The sequence below is a fragment of the Aegilops tauschii genome, chromosome 7 (assembly GCF_002575655.3).
Source record: "Aegilops tauschii subsp. strangulata cultivar AL8/78 chromosome 7, Aet v6.0, whole genome shotgun sequence".
Classification (NCBI taxonomy): Eukaryota; Viridiplantae; Streptophyta; class Magnoliopsida; order Poales; family Poaceae; genus Aegilops; species Aegilops tauschii.
In genome coordinates, this window is record NC_053041.3 from 447,098,410 (window position 1) to 447,118,345 (window position 19,936).

The 19,936-nt window shown below is 43.3% G+C and overlaps 2 protein-coding genes across 3 annotated transcripts; one reads left to right on the top strand and one right to left on the bottom strand.

Annotated features, from left to right (window-relative positions):
* The first annotated feature begins 6,096 nt into the window (after positions 1-6,096).
* Positions 6,097-11,188, top strand: LOC109735407 (uncharacterized). Its single transcript, XM_020294621.4, has 8 exons — positions 6,097-6,600; positions 7,942-8,100; positions 8,194-8,286; positions 8,368-8,483; positions 9,212-9,310; positions 9,391-9,666; positions 9,787-9,951; positions 10,425-11,188. Exons 1-8 carry the CDS (start codon positions 6,265-6,267, stop codon positions 10,675-10,677), a joined length of 1,497 nt encoding a protein of 498 aa, XP_020150210.1. The 5' UTR covers positions 6,097-6,264; the 3' UTR covers positions 10,678-11,188.
* A 953-nt stretch (positions 11,189-12,141) lies between these two features.
* Positions 12,142-17,282, bottom strand: LOC109735377 (CBBY-like protein). 2 transcript variants are annotated; one of them, XM_020294598.4, is made up of 8 exons: positions 16,790-17,282; positions 16,621-16,691; positions 15,827-15,985; positions 15,240-15,306; positions 14,873-14,968; positions 13,659-13,705; positions 13,149-13,229; positions 12,142-12,392 (listed from the first exon to the last, which is right to left on the bottom strand). In XM_020294598.4, the coding sequence occupies exons 1-8, from the start codon at positions 17,105-17,107 to the stop codon at positions 12,269-12,271; spliced, it is 963 nt and encodes a 320-aa protein (XP_020150187.1). In that variant the 5' UTR covers positions 17,108-17,282; the 3' UTR covers positions 12,142-12,268. The 2 variants fall into 2 exon arrangements, with proteins under 2 accessions (XP_020150187.1, XP_073360444.1); XM_073504343.1 differs by lacking the exon at positions 12,142-12,392 and adding an exon at positions 12,480-12,995 and having other exon boundaries at positions 13,108-13,229.
* Between the last annotated feature and the right edge of the window lie 2,654 nt (positions 17,283-19,936).

Below are 19,936 nucleotides of genomic sequence, written 5' to 3' on the forward strand. Positions count from 1 at the left end.
TCATTTCACAGTCGCGCCCGTTCGCCCGCCTGAACACCAGCTGGCCGGAAATCGCCGGCGCCACCGCCAAAATCCCTGTCGCCATCGCCGCCACCGCCCCGAATCCCCGCCGCCGCCCTCGCCCCCGTCGCCTCCCTCACCGGAAGCCGTCTCGCAGCCGCCCGGGCGCCGCCGAATCGGGAGGCAGCCGCGGTGGGATTCGGCGCCTCCGGCGGTCCGGCTGGCCCTGTAGGCCTTCGCAGGGTCCTTAGGCTGCCGCCGGCCTCCTCCCCGTCGGCCGCAGGCCTCTCCACGACCTTGTCGCCAGCTGCACGACTGTCGCACCTAGCCCGCATGACCTCCTCCCCGTCGGCTGCCGAACTCCTCTTCGCCACCCGCCGAGCTCCTCTTCACCGGCTGCCGAGCTAGCTCTCATCACCACCGCCGTCCGCAGCCGACTGCAACAACCAATCCAACCGGCGGCCATCTTCTTCCACCAAGTGCACAAGGTGTTCGTGGGGCTGCTGGTCGATTACATCTTGTTTTGGACCATCTCTTGGAGAAGCTCTTTTAATTTACATCTCTGATTTGGATCATCTGTTGTAGTTGAGCATTTTTCGGAGCTCCAAAACGCATCATTTAGCGGTCCATATTTTACATCTCCGGTTTTGGACCGTCAAAATTTGGACCATCTATTGGAGATGCTCTTAGTGGATCGTCGATGGCTATTCACAGCTACCTTGATGGCCCACCATCAGTATTTACCATGATCATTTTGGACATCATCTCCATGTGTATATAATCGGCTCAAACTTCTTGTGTGTGTCACGATTGTACCAGATAGACACATCATTGTAGGCCATGAGGTCTCACATCCTGCTACTTGGTAAAAAGTTTGTCGTTCAGCTCTTTTTTAAAAAAAACTCAGGTTTTATTTATTTGTGATAAGTAGTATATCGTTTGTGAGGATCATTACAATTGCATTTAAAGGCTCCTCAAACCAATCGAAAGTCAAAGAAAATTAGCTAGTCTAGCAAGCTCATGAGCTACTTTGTTTGCTTCCCTGTTACAGTGTTTAAATCTAGCAGTAACGAAATCACAAGCATAATGATAACAATCATCGAAGATTGCTGCTGCCGCGCCCGCCGACTGTCCTCCATCATTCATAGTTTCAGTCACCTCCATATTATCTGAATTTATAACAAGGCGATTGCATCCCGCCCTTTGCGCCGGTGTTAGACCGAATTTGAGAGCTAAAGCTTCTGCCATCAACACATCCGCGCAAAAATCTATTTTCTGATTCCCTCCAGCAATAAACCTGCTTTTGTCGTCTCGAAGGACCGCTCCCATGGAACCCCTAAGAAGATCGTGATCAAAAGAAGCATCAACACTAAATTTAACGAAACCTCTTGGAGGACAAGACCAGACCACCTTCTTCATCGACGCCTCGGGGGATGATGCATTAACAAAAAAATTGGTAAGAGCAAGAATCCCCATTGAGATTTGAGTTACATTTTGAGTTTTCTCATTGTGTACCAGTTTTCGTCTTTCCCATCATAGATACCATGCTGAAATAGCAATCATCTCACGTACGTTGTGGTCACCCAATATCCGTAAATCTTGATCTGGTAGGAGTAGTAAATACTCCAACACCGCCTCTCCCGCACGGTCAACTTCACAAGCTTTATCAATAATATCATCCACCCCAGCCTTTTCCACACCTCCTTTGCTTTACTACAGCGGAAGATCATATGATTTGTATCTTCTAAACCCTCCGAACAAGTGGGGAAGATGGGTGAAACTTTCATATGTCTGTTAGCTAGCGTAACTCAACATGGTATTGTACCATGTAGGGTATGCCATAAGAAAATTTTACTTTTGCTGGACAGACTAACTTCCATACCTTACTCCAAATGGGGTTAACTGTGGTTCGCCCCATCCCATTAGAGTGTTTTAATTTGCTTCCATACTGGTGGTGCCACTCCATAGAATAGGCAGATCGAACTGAGAAAATACCATTTTTTGAATAGTTCCAGGCAATGAAATCTTGCATATCATGTTGCGGTAGGGGAATTGAAAGAATCCTTTGTACATCGATTGGCCACATAATTTGTCTAATCAAGTCTTCATCCCAAGTATTAGAAGCAGGATCAATGAGATCACCTACCTTAGTTAACATGTTACCTCCCTTAGGCGTTACAATTTTTCTAGCTGCATAGCTTGGAATTCAGGCATCTTCCCAAATATTAATGTTGTGCCCATTCCCCACTCGCCAAATATAGCCACGTTTCAGTGTATTAGTGTCGGCCATAATACTTTGCCATGTAAAAGAAGAGCCTTTCTTTAACTTGGCTTAACTTTACCCGTAGGATAGAAGCACACAAGGAATCATGATTATCCAACAGTCACCATGCCTGTTTGGAAAGTAAAGCCAAGTTAAAACAGTGGATGTCATGAAATCTCATTCCTCCTTGATTTTTAGGGACACACAATTTCCACCAGGACATCCAATGCATCCTCTTCTGATTCTCCTCGTCTCCCCACCAGAAATGCGCTATCGCGTCGATGTTTCCTTTACATTTTTTTAGGAATTTTAAAGACCGACATTGCATAGGTGGGTATGGCTTGGATCACAGCCTTGAGTAGGATCTCCTTTCCCCCGGTAGACAGTAATTTTTCCTTCCAGCCACTGATTCTCTTGACAACACGCTCAGTTAGAAATTGGAAACAATCTGTTTTATCTATCCCCACATTTGCTGGCAGATCCAGATATTTATCACTGAGGGCCTCAGTCATTATATTCAATGTAGTACAAAGTTGTGCTCTAATCTTCACCTTCGTGTTGGGACTAAAGAAAATACTGGATTTTTCAACGCTAACTAATTGTCCCGATGCCTCGCAATATAGATCGAGCGCAACTTTCAGAGTTTCTGCACCTTGTTTGTTGGCTTTCATAAGAATCAATGAATCATCCGCAAAAAGAAGGTTTGTTATCGGTGGGGCATCTCTACATACTCTTACACCTGAGATTTTTTCATTTTCCTCTGCATGTGTCAGTAGGGCATTCAAGCCTTCAGTACACAACAAGAAAAAGTATGGTGACAACGGGTCTCCCTGTCTCAAGCCTGTTGTAGGCTTGAAACTCTCACTTTCCTCTGTATTAGTCCTAACTCTGTATTCAACTGTTGAGACGCATTGCATAATAAAGTTAACCCATTCTTGACAGAAGCCCAGTCTCAACATAATTTCTTTTAGGAAAGGCCACTCTACTCTATCATAAGCTTTGTGCATATGAAGTTTTATAGCACACAACCTTCTATTCCTTCTCTCTTATTCTTGATTGTGTGAAAACATTCATAAGCTACTAGAATATTATCCGTAATCAGTCTGCCAGGCACGAAGGCACTTTGAGTGGGACTGATCACCTCTGGCAGAAGGACCTTTAAACGAGAAGCCACCATCTTTGCAATTATTTTATATACCACATTACATAAGCTTATTGTCCTAAATTGGGTTACCTTTTCCGGTGAGTTAACCTTTGGAATCATCACAATTGCAGTATCGTTCCAACCGGCCGGGATGGTACATGTATTGGTTGCTTGCAGGACCTCCTCTATCAGGTCATCACCTAGCATGGGCCAGAATCTTTTATAGAAGATGACATGTAGACCATCTGGACCTGGGGCTTTTAGATCTCCAATACCGAACAACGCCTTGCGAACATCTTCGGCAGTGTGAGGGGCTAAAAGAGCATTGTTCATCTCAGTGGAAACTCTCCTACGAACAAGTGATAAAACCTCTTGGTTTGGTTGTTGGACTTCTGACGTGAATAGTTTTGAAAAATAATCAGTGATATGATCCTTCAACTCCTTATCTTCCTTCCAGACTCCCGAGTCATCTAGTAATTTTTTAATGTTATTCCTTTTCTTTCTGGCTGTGGCTGCATTATGGAAAAACGATGTGTTATGATCCCCGTGCATCAACCAATTCACACGCCCTCTCTGAAGCCAGAAGATTTCCTCTTGGTCCAAGAGGTTCTCAATTACCACAATAATTTCCTTCTGACGGCAGCGGAATTCAGTATTCATTGGACCACGCCTCAGTCTCTCTAACTCTTTTTTCGGTTTATTAATTCTCCGCTTCGGGCCCTTAAGAATTTCACAGTCCCACTTGTGTAAATCAGCATGCACGGCTCTCGTTCAGTTTGCAAGGGAAGGGCCAATGCCTGCTAACTTTGCTTTTTCCCAAGATGTCTTAACGATTTCATTAACAGTCTCTTCCTTTAGCCATTTAGCTTCAAATTGTTTTACACACCCAGTTGGTCCTCTAAAAATGTTATCGTCCAAATAGTCCATGTCCAGGACCAAAGACGGTGGTCAGAGTGAACATGTTCTTCGTTGATCACTACAACACGAGGGAATTTATGAGCCCACCCTACATTGCACACTGCGCGGTCAAGACGCTCTCGAATATCACCTCTACTCCAAGTAAAAGGATCGCTGGTGTATCCTAAGTCCTCCAGCCCACAATCCATAAGACATTCACAGAACTCCCTCATCATGCCATTTGGTCTCGCATTACTGCCCTCTTTCTCCGAAGAATATAATATTTCATTAAAGTCCCCCAAAATTACCCAGGGGTGATTCCCCTTACTATGTAGATTGTGTATGTCGTCCCAAGATAAGGTGCGCTCGTTCCAATTCGGGAGATAAACAAGACTTCTGTTTATGAGAAATGTTAAAAATCTGATGTTTGTTGGGCAAGCATGTAAAATCAAACTTTTTTATGGCAAATTATGTTATCGTGAGGATGATAATTTTCTTGGCAAGCACGACAAATCCTGGTAGAAAAAAAACCTAATGTGCAAAGAATCATACTTGCTAAAGCAAATTCCCATCCTCACATTAACATAATTCGTCATCTAAAACTCTCTTTGGATGATACTACACACACACTTCGTCCCAACCGTTCGAGAGACAAAAAAGGGCGACCCAGGCGACGACAGTTTCCCCTTGCAAAATGCCGGTGAAGCCAAAGCCATGGCCTCCGCCCTCTCTGTCCACTGCTTCGACGGCGGATGGAGGGGGAGGATCTCATTCCTCTTCCATGGTGTTCTGTAGATAGGGTTTATGTTTCGTTTGGTGGCATCGGAGTGAGGAGGACGGTGCCGTGTCGAATAAATCTGCTTCGGCTTCTTCCGCTCCATGATGATAATCTTTATGACGTTGTCGAGAAGCCGGTAGCCTAATCTTCTTGCCGGCTATTGTTCTTTATGTTGTTCGTGGCTTCTGTCTCTTGCAGCGGTGCCATCAGCTAGGACAAGATGATGATCCAGAAGAGGGTTTTGTGGTCCGACGACGGCATTTTCAACGTTCTCCCCTGACTTCATCGGTGGGAAGCGATAGATCCGGGTCTAGGCCAACATGGGGAAGTTCCCCGACCGACATGCCACAACGACAAGTGCCTTGCTGCATGGAGCGGGTCTGTTCATCGGTTTTGAAAGCCATTTTGGTGATGATGTTGTCCTGGATGTTGAGATGTTGGGGGCTGCGTTTCTCTTCTAATGATCGCTTTGGCGACACCAGAGATCTTTTGGGAACCTTTTGTAAATTTTATTTTCTTGGGATCCTTGATGCATAATTTTTGAGACGTGCTTCTTCGTCCAATTTGTCTAGCAATCTCCATATGCGTTTGTATTGATTGTACTATGTATATTTAATATAATGTGCGGTTATAAAGAAAAACGTCATCTCAATTTGCCAAAAATCTGACGTTCGATTTATAGCAAAATCCTTGTTCATTTGGATACGAAAAATGTGCATTCCTCCCTCGCACAAATTAGGCGATCCCGGAGAGATCTAGAGGCGAGGGAAGACGAGGCAAAATCGAAGGGGAGGTCCCGAGCCTGAGGCGGACGGGCGGACGTCGCATCCTGCCCCTGGATCAGACATCCGACGCCTAGGATCCGCGCCTCCGTCGTGCATGCACCTCGCCGACTGATCTCGCCTACCGCGGCACACCACCCACCTACCCCCCGGCGGCGGCCGCGAGCCGCCTCTTCCCAGCGCAAGCGAACAGGCTTTGAACAGAAACCCCCACACGAAAGAAAAAAGAGAGAGAAGTACGCAGCCCGGGCCCCACACAGGCGAAGTCACAAAACAACTCCAAAAGAGCAGATAAGCCCCTCTTCGTCCCGCGGCGCTTCGGCTTCGAAGGCAGGCAGCCAACCCCCCACCGCCGGCGGAGCCACCAACGCCACCATCCCATCCCATCCCGCCGCCACCCATGGCCTCCGCCGCCTCCCTCGCCGTATCCCACCACGGCCTCCTCGGCGCGCCCGCCCGCTCGCAGCCCCGCCCGCCCGCCCGCCTCGTCCGCCTCCCCCGCACCCGCCTCCGGGTCGCCGCCGTCTCCTCGTCCTCCTCGCCCCCCTCGCGGTGCGACCGCGACCGCGACCGCGCCGCGGCCGGCCTCGAGCGGTGCCTGGCCGCGACCCCGGCGCCGGCCTCCGCCCCGCCGGAGATGAAGGGCGGGAGGCAGCGCGGCTCGTTCGGGGCCGCCACGCTCCAGAAGGCCAAGCTCGACCTCTCCCAGAAGAGGCTCAAAGGCGTCCAGCCCGAGGTGCGTTCGTCACGCCTTTGGTTAAGGTTCCTTGGTGTTACAGCTTGGACTTTATGATTTTATCCCTTGCGTGAAACGGAAGGCACTACTGAATTCCGGTGCTGGTGTTCGAACGAACACGTGGGTCGCGTCCTTTGAGATGTTGGAATTGGTAGTTTATCTCTCTGTGTGTGCGTCTTCGGCATACGTTTCGTCCATGATCTGTGGCTTGCTGCCCAAACGGAGCTAGTACGTATTGGGAGGCCAAGTACTACAGGTCTACAGTGGAAGCTTGCGAATGCTCGGATAAATCACATTCGTCCACTTCTCATTCAACAACTCACTTCCATAACGTCTCTGTGATTCCGTGGCACCGCAGGTCTATATAACTTGAGCCCCTATGGCGTGTTTTGGACAAGGGCGATGCATGAGTACACGTAGAACTAAGTACTTGGGGTAGGGTATACTTGGTTGCTAGTCCTAATTTAGGAAAGCCGTATTTTGGACCAAACCAGAGCATGGGGATTCTAATGGTATAAAGTGTTCATAAATAGTGCTAATATGTACGCGTTCATTGCACTAGTGCACATAAAGTGATTAAATTCTTTTGGTCGGTTTTGTTTTTGGGCCGTCAAAATGTTGATTGTAATTATTTTATATGTACTTAACTCCTTCTAATGCACAAATTTGGCTGCTCATCCTCACCCAAATTGTTAATATTCTAAAACATTCATATTACAGCAATATGTAAATTGGCGGGGATCTCTTTTATCTTCAAGCTGAACTTAAGAGGGCATTCGAGTGCAAAAAATTGGGTGTAGTTTAAGTTGTCCAGTGCCACACTTAGGTATTTTGGAGATTCCACTTTGAAGGCCCCTTCTGATTTGCAGGATTTTAAGAACATAGGAATAAGAAAAACACAGGGTTAGAGTGTCATGTCCTCTTGAATGATCTTATAGGATTAGAAAACTTAGGGAATTTGCATAAAAAAGTGTTTGACATCACAGGAAAAACTAATGAATTGTAACAAGAGGTTTGAGTGGATGGAAATTTTCCTCCAAAGTAGAATGCAAAGGAATCCATAGGAAGTTTCCCAAGGATTCTAATCCTGCGAATCAAGCAACCCACACAGGAAAATTTTTAAGGATCCAAACACTCCAAAAATCCTATGAAATTCCTTTGAACCAATTTGTCAGTTTCTTCCTGCGGATATGCTTTTGGATGTTCCACTTTGATATGTTAGTTTGTCTGTTAATATTTAATGTTTTCTTTGCGCGCTTGGTATTGTTTAGTATCTTATCTCTTAGGAAAGTATGTACAACTTCGTTCATTTACGATTTGTATCTTTACATAACACTATAGCTGGCAACTGGTGGTGGTGGTGGAGACAATGGGAAACGAATTGGCTATGGTGGTGGTAATAGTGGAGATGATGATGGTGATGATGATGATTACTTTGAAGACTCTGACGATGGAGATGAAGAAAGTGGATTTTTCAGAAGGCGTATTATTATACAAGAGGTCTAATTCTTACTGAGAAGCCCTCTGGTCTGTGCTCCTCGGGTATGATAACTGTTTCTAAGCTGATGCATTTTACATCTCCCATTTGTACAGCTTTTTAAGAGGGAGTTTGTTGATGCCGTTCTTCAAGAGTGGTACAAAACAATGAGTAATTTGCCGGCTGGTTTGCGTCAAGCTCACGAGATGGTATTGAACTATCTGCTTTCTCTTAAATGTAGTTTGAGCTTTGATCCTTAACTACTGAACGGTATCAACTGGAATTTGTAGGGTTTGGTCAGCTCTGCTCAGATGGTCCAATATTTGTCAACGTTTGGAAGGCCCACAAAGGCTAGATATTTCTCTCGAGCCTTTCCAGACTTTTTCTCAAGAGGCCTTGTTGGAAGGTACTATCTGAAAATTGTTGGTTTGGTGATATCTGTTCAACATATAAAATTCTCCTTTTGAATTATTGTCATCTTGTTGAACTTGAGATATTGGGCTTTGTCACATGGGATTGACTCCAACATATAAAACAGAACGCTCCATGTTGAATAGTTTTTGTCTGTCATCTCTCTCCATAATGATATTACTGGAAGTACTTGGATCAAAATTGTACTCGCAAGTTGTAACATCAGCAAAGACTGATCATATTCACGCGTAAAGAATAATCACATATCGTACTTTGTTCATTTATGATTTGTATCTTTACAAAACACTATAGCTGGCAGCTATATCTAAATCATATAATGATCAATGTTTGGACATAATCTATTTGTGAATGTTCTCCGTTGGAAGTCAACATATCAGAAATCAACACTGTTGATTTTTTTAGAACTCCCTCAAGTTGTACTAAAGCAGCGACATTTAGGAGGGAGAGTGTATTTTTGTTTAACAGTGTCTTGATTGTTAGAGCTTCCAGTTTGTCGAGTTGTGCAGGATCTGATACTCGTTTAATTGACAACATATTCTAACATTATGAGTCTAAACATTATATTCTGAGTTATATTACTTCGCTGATAAAATAGCGCCAGCATGCACTCTGATTAAGTTTATAATATTTGCATGTCCCTTGTGTGGATTTTGTGACTTAGCAATAATAAAATAACAATTGGCATCTCTTCCCTAATTGCAGAATGCTTGCAGATCCATCTTTCCTGCATAAGATGACCTTTGAGTTGCTAGCTACCGCTAGTACATCTGTTTGGTGGGAGATGAAAAATCGTAAGGAGAGGTATGTTGTGCTTTCTTTTACAGTTTAAACCTGAATTTTTGGCACCTATCTCATTGAATCCTACATTTCTTGGGTGCTAGGTTCCAAGAAGAATGGGATTTGGTGTTTCTCAATGTAGTTACTGCCACAGTTTGCAATTTAGCCGTTTTCTGTTCACTTGCGCCATGCCGTTCATATATGATCCAGAAACTTCCAAATAATTTATTTGAAAAGAGCTATCCTATGAGACAGTTTGGTCTTCTAGGAAGAACCCAGTCCCTCTTTAGCAAGGCTGCTGAGCTTTGCCTAGGTGGGCTAATTATTAGCTCCATTCAAGGTGGTCTATCCAATGTCCTTTCTGCTGGAAGAGAAAGAAGGTGGGTTACTATGTGCATTTTATCTCCATGTTCACCAAATGCCCTGCTTTTCTTAAGTAATTATACAGTTCTGTCTGTACGTTTTTGGAGTTTAATTTTGAGCAATCTCGTTATGTGTAGGTTGTCGATGACTGTTCCTTCTATCAGCAACAATGCTCTTAGTTATGGAGCTTATTATGGCCTTTATGCAAATCTGCGGTATCAATTTTTATGTGGTCTTGATAGATCAATGGCGAACCATTTTGATGTCCTTGGTGTTACAATCTTTTTCGGCACAGCGATGAGGTATATCTCTACCAAATCATTTTGTCTGCAATTTCACCAAAAGTTTATGCTCAATATTGTTCATTATGTTTAGATACAGCTGCATGTTTACCTTATCTCCGACTTCTATTTTTCATTACATTATGAACCCAAGCTACTGACTTGAATTGAGTTAGATTTTGCCATGAGCGTATCACAAATGGCATTTACAATATTAGCATTTGGAAGCTAATGTTATACTTGATGTGTCACCATGTAAGTTGATCAAAGGATTCTTGTTATAGAATTGTCGCACCTTGCAGTTTCTTCATGATAGCATGTTGCGAAGATCCATCGCATCTGAGAAACCAAGTGTCAATTCTGTTATAGTTTTTTTTTTCTTCGCCTTATTTTAGCATGGATACTCTCTGCTTGAACCCATATAAGCATATAAGTAAACTGCTCCTAAAAGTAGAACATTCCAAAATTAGCCACTCATTGCACATATATTTCAGATTGATGAATATTCAAATTGGGGAGCTATCGAGACATGCCTGGCTTGGTGAGGGAGCAGATCTGCTTAACTCGGATAATTTGTTGAGAACATACAATGGCCCAGCAGCAGAGCTTGCCATCGATCAACAGACAGGGTGGTTTATATCCAAGAATGCAATTGTATCTGGCCTAGAACTTCTAGGCATCAAGTATGGTGCACCTGAAGATGCCTCTCCAAAGCTTCGGCGAAAGAGAATTGTCCGAAAGAAGTAGGGTGGATGAGGAAAAATCTAACTATTCTTTAAGCAAACGGCGAGTTTGATGGTTTTGAACTTTTGATACCCATATGCTGGAACAGTTTTGCTTCAGTTCCACCATGCCTTGTGTTGCCTATCGAAGTAGGATGGATGAAGGAAAATTAGAACAGCTTCAGTTGCAATTTGGGGCCATGATGAAAGGCTTGCAATTTTTTACTCAAGAGGCGATTCATCCAGTTCGTTGAAGGTCCTTACCATTCTTCTGCGTTGTTTTGAGCAAAAGTGCACCTTCAAAGTTCTAACTGTAATTTCTAGATTATAGATACCGCCAGACTGCTAGTAGATATCAGAGAAGCTCGTATGTTACTATATATTCTCTTTATGAGTTGTTTCTATGCATTTGCCGCTGGTCAGTTTTTCTCATGGAAGATCTATGAGCTGTTGAGTTGGGATCTATCGCTGAAGTTATGTTTCGAGATGAATACAAGTTTCTATGGCAGCGAAATTCTAAAATCTGATTTGATGAACTTGTGTTCAGTCTTTATAATGGTTAGACAGTGTGCCCATTTCAGTTTTGGCGCTGTGGTGTTTTTCAAATGATGTTAGCTTACTCTTCTGTATTTGATGGCATTTTATGGATTTATTATGAATGTGCCTTCTCTCGGCTTCCGCTCTCTACTTATTTTCCGCCTGCCTCCCCCAAGCCATGCTGTAATGGGGGCTAGCAACGTATATGTGCTACCGCGGCCACCAGCTCAGGAGGTTAGGTTGACTTCGTTGTACTCCCTCCGTTCCAAGATAGATGACCCAACTTTATACTAAAGTTGAGTAAGTTAGTAACTTTGTACTAAAGTTGAGTAAGTTAGTACAAGGTTGAGTAAGTACAAAGTTGAGTCATCTATTTTGGAACGGAGGGAGTAGACCTTTTCCAGGTTAGAAATGATTTGCTATGTTATCAAGGCAAAAAGACAGACAAATCTCCTTTGTTCACTCGACATTTGCTAGATGAACAAATTTAGTTCTCATTGGCATGAAAGTAAATTTTCACTGGAAATTGGGTTTCCATATGAATTGTAGAGCGAAAGCACATGAACAAGAACAGGACATGAAAGCACAAGGTTTGACTTTTAAGGAAATGTTTAAACTCCACCATGTACCGGAGCAAAGAAAAATATTCATGCAGATAACTTCAATGCAAATCCTATAGTCCAATCTTTTCATAGGAAACTTTCCTGTAGATCTCTGATGCTATGAGATTCCTGCAAACATCCTTTGTTCCAAAAAGGCATTGGTTGGATTGCAAGGTAGGCACATTTGCCAATGCTATGCTGGTAATCCTTTCTCTAAGGTGAGGTACCAAAATGAGACGGACGATTTCATAATGTAGCAGGGGCAATGCCAAGTGCTAGAGAAATATAGGATGATTTATGAATTTTCCAAGGACCCGGACAATTTTGCAAGTGTCGTTGAATGCCAGCCATTTCTTTGTGCAAAATAGCGGTGTTTCTTTTATATTCAAAACCATTTAAAACTGGTGGTTACCACTCTTGGGAAACTTCTGTACAAGATTTATGTACGAGGCCGGTCGACTCTGAGCATGTGCTTACTCAGCTCACGAATTGTTTCTGGAGGAGGTTGGCGCAGAACTCTAAATCGAAGCGCCCTTCCGGAGGGTCGCCGATGCAATCGAACACGGCGTCCGCTATCACGAAGTCCTCATCTGCGGTGTACCTGTTCAACACAAGAAGATAAGGCCCACTTCTTTAGGCTCATGAACAAATTCAGTATGCATGCTTAGGTTTTCAGCTAAGTTCATACTCCTAGTGCTCCATTCCCATTTTCTGCGCTGGTGTTTCTAGTATTCCTTCTCAAATTTAAACCTCTACAATGTTAGAAGCATATGATTATGCTATTGAATATGCCTTCCATTTCAAGTACACAAAGGTGAGAAAATAAATGAAGGAAAAAACATGCCATGTATGTAGCATGCGCGTGACGGCAAAACAAATCAAAATAAATTCTTATTTCTGAGGCCAGGTGATGCAGTAGGAATGGACTTATAGGTCAGATATACTGCAAAGCATTGTTCAGAAAGCTGACACATTTTTTCAGTCAAACCGGTGGCATTTGTGCGGAGCTAATAAATGACCGGGCCCAAGGCCAAAAGTATTTTGATCCCAATTTTATGCAGGACATGGACATTTTTGCTTTTTAGGAATATTCAGAGCATTAGATCTTGAGAAGATTCAGTGTTCTGTTATAAGAAACCCAGCCGGCCACTTTTCACCCGGTACTGCTCTGGTTTATTGGCTGGAAACTGTTTTCAAGATACCACTGCAGAAAGCCATATGCAAATGCAATATAAGATCTCTTGTTGAACAGTAGAAGTCAACAATTATTTTCTGTCCAAAAAGAACACCACCCTTCTTTATTATGAAATGCGTACCAACTATCATACAGAAGTACTTCACAGATAGAAAGTTATACCCGCTTTTTGTTACAATGCACTTCATACCAGCAGCTTTGGCCGCTGAAAGCCCTATGTTACTGTCTTCAACAACAACACAGCTGATATCCAAAGGAGAAATATCAGCAAAAATATTTTTAATATTACAGTAATAATTAGTACAAAAGAATTCATATAATTAAAAAATATAAAAATGTAACAAGGTTGTAAATAAAGTAATATATAAGCTGGTGCAGCAATGTAAATACAGTCGAAATTTACTACAGTATGTTGACCAAAATGGAAAGCCAAATGTTAATGTCATAGCAGTCCGTCTTCTTACATTGCATCTACTGTTCCTTTAACAATCTATGACAGTTACGACAGAGTTTTTCATGTGAACTAATGCATAATAATATTAAATCAGACTAATTTCAGATACCCTATATACAGAAATCCCACGTTCAAAACAGGCAGATCATTCTTTGTTTGGAACAATACACTCAAAAGAAAAACAGTGTAAATAACCTAAAATATTGCTTTTGCAGTACCTAGATGGATCAACTTCCAATGTAGTTGCTGCTAGCAAGTAGATTGCCTGCGAAAGCCCAAAAAAGAAACACATTATCTGTGACATGTACAAAAATACAGGAATCAGTTTTTTTATCCAGAACTTATATGTCCAGACAGTTACTTCACTGTAAGCAAATGTAAATCTGAGTATAGAAAGCATGAATTGAATCAAGCTTAATATGCCAAGCCAAACAAAAATTATAGGAGGATCATTTTGAAAGGATTTATCTTTAAAAGAAGCAAATGTCCAAGATTCCATTAAAACAAGCAAGTTTCAAACAAGAAGCTTCTGAGTGCTTGAAAACTTAATAAATCATGGGCAGTCAGATATACAGCACCTGCAGCACTGATGACTAGTTCATCTCTCCTTTCCAATGTTCAGTTGTAGTGTGATGCTGTCTATGAAGACTATTGCTTTTTTTGTCCTAGAAATTTTAAGGAGGTACTCCCTCCAGTTCACACGGTCTTCAAGTCAAGACAATCTATACATATGATTTTCATGTTTTTACCACTCCCTCTGTTCCATATTAAGTGCCGCTACTAAATCAGCGGCACTTAATATGGAAGGGAGGGAGTAAATATTTAAAACTATATTGACAGTAAAAGTTTAAAAGTTTGACGTAAGATATGTTCAAAACGTCACTTATTTGTGAACTGGAGGGAGTATGAACTATCTATGGAATGCTAATCATGGTACATCATTGCTGCAAATAAATATTATCGGGTTTCCAGGATCATTGTAGTGCACTAAGGCACATCTGCTACAAATAGGTTTGTTATAGTGGAAGGATGTCCAATGGATAATCCTTCAAATGCAATGGTGAGGTTAAGTAAATGTATGGGGCAATTAATGATATGGTATTATGTGGAAAAAGTAATTCACTGACAGTCCAAACTTTCCAAAGATTCTTGAAAGCTTCATGTAAACTTTGCAAAAAAACATTCAAACAAAAACCTAGAATATGTCAGATGAATTAGCATGTACCAAACTGTGAGATCAACTTAGGAATCGTTTGGCATCGCTGAGGCTTTTTAGGAGCACTTATTTGTTTCTATTTTCAGATGTGATCATCGGCTTAAAGTTTTTTTATCTGTCACAACAATATTACTAAACCATGAAAAAGGTTCCCCTGACAAAGTAGATTGAACTGTACAGCGCAACATCGAAACACAACTGCATACTACCCCTTACCGGATCAGGTTTTTTGCGAGGAACCACATCCCCAGCGAATATGGTAATCTTTTCTGCTCGGTCAGGCCCCAGTAAGCACGATACTATTGCTGAAACCTGCACTAAGTGGAGAGTGAAATATGTCAGATGCCCTGCATATAAACTCAAAATATAAATCAAATGTGAGGTGATTTAAATGGAGTGCAGCATAGTATAAAATGGGTTCTTCAGAGGAACTAATAGAACATTACCTTTTGAGTTCGAAAAAAAGAGAATTGCCTTTTACAAATATTGGAAGAAACATTTCTCCCATATGATGTAGTTTTTTTGTAATAATTCCTACCATGTCTCTCATATAAGCATTTGTGGTTGGGAAATTGTTACTTACAGCTTTCTCATTTGAAGTACTGCATACTGCAACTTTCACCCCTTTTCCTAGAGCTTCATCAATTAACCTGTAAAAGTTAAGAAGATAATTAGTGTAGTGTCAAAAACACTCTTATATTATGGGACGGAGGGAGTAATTTATAAATTTTCGTCTCACAAAGTTACTCCAGCATTTTTAGGTTAGTTGATTTACCATTCTACTGTTGGATTACATTGACACATCTTTCTATGCATTTAATGTAGGCTTCTTCAACGGTAAAACTTGTTAGTTATGTAAAACTTGTTTCACTCATTTCTTTAACCTTTTCAGATTACATATTAGAAACGTAATTACAATTAATAATACATATGGTTAATGCATTTTGTTCCCAGTATAGAACAGATTGGTTATGCCTATATTCATACAGCGGTAAAAATTCACTACCTATTATGTTGTTTACACGAAACATATATGATTTTTTAGTGACTATTTCGATTGTTGTAAGAAGCACTTCAAACTAGTGTAGTTGCAGCAGCCGTTTCTGGTGCACAAGTGCATTTGAACTGCATTTAAGTTACTGAAGTCATCAAATTGTTTGAAAACATGACCTTTGAACACCTGGACGGAGAGGAAGCAACTTCTTCTCAATTAGGGCCATAAACAATTCTGTTTTCCTCTTGTGAAGAGAAGCAACGAATTCCTTTCTTTCTTCGTCAGTCTTTGGCGCTTTAGCTGGCCACTCTGTCTTGTTGAAATATGCTGTCATCCTGTAAGGAATGTTCAAACTATTGTTACAGTTGAATTCAACAAAAATATTCAATTTAAATTTTCTAAAATGGATTAATTTGGTGTGAAAATCATGCTTCCAAGTGTAGGTCTTTTAGCATCACCAGTTTCAAGAAAAGTTCTTACATGTTATTTGCATATTTTACTTTTGAAAACACCTATGCTTTAATATTTGGATACCATTCTGAACTTTATTTTTCAGCTCAGAAAATCAGCTGGAGATTCCCCATACAAAACATCAGCTTTAGACTATCCGATTAGATAACTGAACAGCTGTCTTCGCTTTTCATCCTTGACATGATGATATTGCTCTTGGAGATTGCCATGGAACTTCAGATCAGTCAAATGTTTCAATATATTAGGAATAAATGAGAGGTCATTGAGTGAATATAATCTGACACAATAATAAGGAAATTATGGATTACATACTCCTAAAACAGTAAATAGATTCATCGTGGTGAATTCGTTTTAGGAATTCACACAAAAAATGTTTGAAATTCTGAAGATGCAAATAGTGGTCAGGATTTTAGCAGGCCTTCGAAGAAAAATGTGGCAGTTTGTCAAATTCCTCAAAGCAACACAAACCAATGATGATAAGGGTAAAGAATCGACTGACCTTTCCTTCCCACCGCCTATCTTGAGCAATTCTCCGTACAGTTCAACATCCCAGCTCACACCTAATTCCCTCTGCAAATACGAAGAATTATGTTGACCGGGGAGCAACCGCATCAGGAAATCGGGATGGGTCGTAGGCCAGGCATCGGTGGAGTGGAAGGAAACCATACCTCGGCGAACGTCTCGTTGAAGGAAATGCGGTGGCCGTCCTTCTCGGTGTCCACGAGCACGCCGTCGCAGTCGAAGAGCAGGGCCGCCGGCAGGGCTGCAGCCGGCGCTCCGCCCGCGCCCGCGGCGGACGCGCGAGCTGCCTCCGCTCGCAGCGTTCTCGCGGCGGATGAGCGGAGAGGAGAGGGCGACAGCATGCTCCCTCCTCCTGCCCGTCTTGGGAGGCACCGGGCGGCGATCCATGCGACGGGGCGGGCGCTTGAGAAGGTCCTCGCCGGGAGCGACGTGGAGGCGGTGGCGGTGGCGGCCATGGCGTTCATTTTGCGCGGGAAACGATGTGGATAGCGCGCCCTGTGGTCGATGATCCCGGGTTGGGATTTGATGGCAAAGCCCACCACACAATTTGCCTCTTCGGCTATGCCCGTCCTTTTGCCTTGTGCCGTCGTTGCCCCTACTCGATACAGTCAGTCTTCTTGTGCTAGTTGAGAGGGACTGCCTCCGGACGATCGAGTAGATCGAATATTTCATGAAGTGACAATTTTTCATGGTTGTATGAAACGAGAAAGTCAATTTTTCATGAAGTGGCATTTTTCGAGGGCGCTCCATTATAGAAAACTTTGCACTGGCAGCCGAACTAGTGCAACAAGCCAGGAAAAGGAAAGCACCAATGATTGTACTGAAACTTGATTTCCAAAAAGCGTTTGACAGTGTTAGTTGGAATGCTCTCAAACAAATTCTTACAGCAAGAGGCTTTGGGAGCAGATGGACCAGATGGGTGGATGATATCCTGACAACTAGTTCCTCCAGAATTCTTGTTAATGGCGCTGCTGGTGAAAGGATCATTTCAAGGTGTGGGCTAAGGCAAGGGGATGCCCTGTCGCCATACCTTTTCATTTTGGTTGCGGATGTTTTACAGCAGTTGTGTAAGAAAGAGTACCAGGAGGGGAACCTTAAGCACCCACTTGGAGCCGACGGACCTTTTTCCAATCCTGCAATACGCGGACGATGCGCTGATCTTACTAAAAGGTGACGTCCAACAAGCGCATCATCAGGCAGATTCTGGATGCTTTCAGCAACTTCACTGGATTAAAGATCAACTATCACAAGAGTACTTTTGTTCCAATTGGCCTAGAACAACAAGTTTGTTAGAATATTGCTGATGTTCTGCAGTGCCAGATTGCAGCTTTCCCTTGCACATATTTGGGACTGCCACTTTCCCTGAACAAGATACAGCATGGTCTGTTGGTCCCTGTGATAGTGGACAAGCGCCTATCTGGTTGGCTCGTAACTTTTCTATCCTGGGGGGGGGGGGGGGGGCGTCTCACCTTGATTAATGCGGTCTTGGCAGCATGGGCTGTTTCTCATGGCCAAAACAATCTTTGGAGAAAGTTGATCAAATCTTGAGGGGCTTCCTTTGGCAAGGGAAGAACAAGGCCACTGGGGGACAGTGCCTTGTCGCATGGGATGTGGTCACGCTACCAAAGGAGAATGGAGGGCTGGGAGTGCGAGACCTTGCGGCACATAACAAGGCCTTGGTATGCAAATTCATGGCAAAGGTCCTACAGCACGAAGAAGCGTCGTGTTATAATTGGTTTGCACAGAGATACTGTCAGAAGGAAATATCCTGGTCCCCTCACAGTCGGGATACTTCTATCTAGAAAGGTTTCAGAACAACCGTACAACTGGTTATGGAAGCTTCCAAATGCAAGCTCGGAACTGGTCAGGGAATTGCCTTCTGGTATGACCTCTGGCTTGACTATAGTCGGCTCATGACTGCTTTCCCGACGCTTTTTACCTTCTCTACGGCCCAGTTCTGCACGGTCGCTTCCCAGTTCAGAGATGGGTAATGGAGCCTTTAGCTCCACCCAAACCTCTCTCCCGTGGCAACACAGGAGCTGGAAGTTCTTGACGAAATCTTGAGTAATGTGCAGCCTCAAGATAATGCATCCGACACCAGAATGCCTCTGCTTGATGATAAGAGCCTGATCACTGCCTATTTCTACAAGCTGCTCACCTTTCGAGGTAAAAAGTACACGCCAGCCAGCTTCATTTGGGACAGAATTATACCACACAAACACCGTATCTTCCTGTGGATTGCACTCCGGGACAGACACAACACCAGAGATAACATGTTAAGGAAGCATTGGGATAAAATTGTTTCACATAATGGCCGTGATCTATGCCCGGCTACAGAGACAATGAGCCACATTCTACTACGATGCAAACTAGCACAAGCGCTATGGTCCAAGTTAGGCCTGCAGGAGCTGGACACATCCTCTACAGAACCGAAAATCTTTCTATGCTCAGAACAACCACGGACACTGCACGGCAAGTTATGGCATATTCTCTTCGCGGCGTGTGCGGTCACACTTTGGAATGCCAGGAACGCTCCAGTGTTTGAGGGATCTCTTTGGCAAGAGCGCCAGGTATACAATGGAGTCACTGAGCTGATCAGACTATGGAGCCTGCGTGCCTCACAACATACTAGGCAGAGCCTGTTGAACTGGGCAGCTGCTTTTACTCTGAGTTAGCAAGATGTGTTATCCCCCTTTTCTTCTATCCTGCACTATGTATCCTAACATAGGTCTGGTGATGGCCTACTGTACTAATTGTGCGGCGTTAACACCACCTTCATGTAAATGACTCTGGTCATCCGAGTTTTTTCGCCTGTTTTGAATGCATAAGGTAGGAAATGCTCTACCTTTTTATTCAAAAAAAGAAGGTAAATGATTCCTTTCATCTAACCGGCCGAAAATCTCACCGGTCGCACGCGAGCCACGATCGAACGAGATCGACACTCCCACTCGTACCGCGCACGTGCTATTGGGTCCATCCAAGGAGAGTCTTCCGACCGTTAGCCACACGTGTGTTGCTCTCGTTCACACGCTCATCTCATATTCATCCCCTACCTCGCCTTCTTCCTCGCGTGCCGTCGCCACACTGCGCTCTTATCGGGAGAGCGCTGCACCCCATCCTTCTCTCTCCCTGTAGTAAGTGCCGCCAGATAGGATGGTTGCATCACCGACGCGAGCGGGACATGGCGCGGCCTGCTGCGAGCATTCCAGGGCAAGATGACGACCACATATGCCATGAGCTGGAACCGTAAGAACACCAACGTTGCAGTTGGCTGGTTGCAGCAAATGCAAAAT

Coding starts and splice junctions, on each gene's coding strand:
- LOC109735377 (XM_020294598.4), bottom strand. CDS start 17,107: ATGAACGCCATGGCCGCCACCGCCACCGCCTCCACGTCGCTCCCGGCG. Junction 16,692..16,789: donor TCAACGAGACGTTCGCCGAG/GTATGGTTTCCT, acceptor TCGTATTTGCAG/AGGGAATTAGGTGTGAGCTG. Junction 13,706..14,872: donor CTCGCAAAAAACCTGATCCG/GTAAGGGGTAGT, acceptor GGGCTTTCGCAG/GCAATCTACTTGCTAGCAGC.
- LOC109735407 (XM_020294621.4), top strand. CDS start 6,265: ATGGCCTCCGCCGCCTCCCTCGCCGTATCCCACCACGGCCTCCTCGGC. Junction 6,601..7,941: donor TCAAAGGCGTCCAGCCCGAG/GTGCGTTCGTCA, acceptor ATAACACTATAG/CTGGCAACTGGTGGTGGTGG. Junction 9,667..9,786: donor TCTGCTGGAAGAGAAAGAAG/GTGGGTTACTAT, acceptor CGTTATGTGTAG/GTTGTCGATGACTGTTCCTT.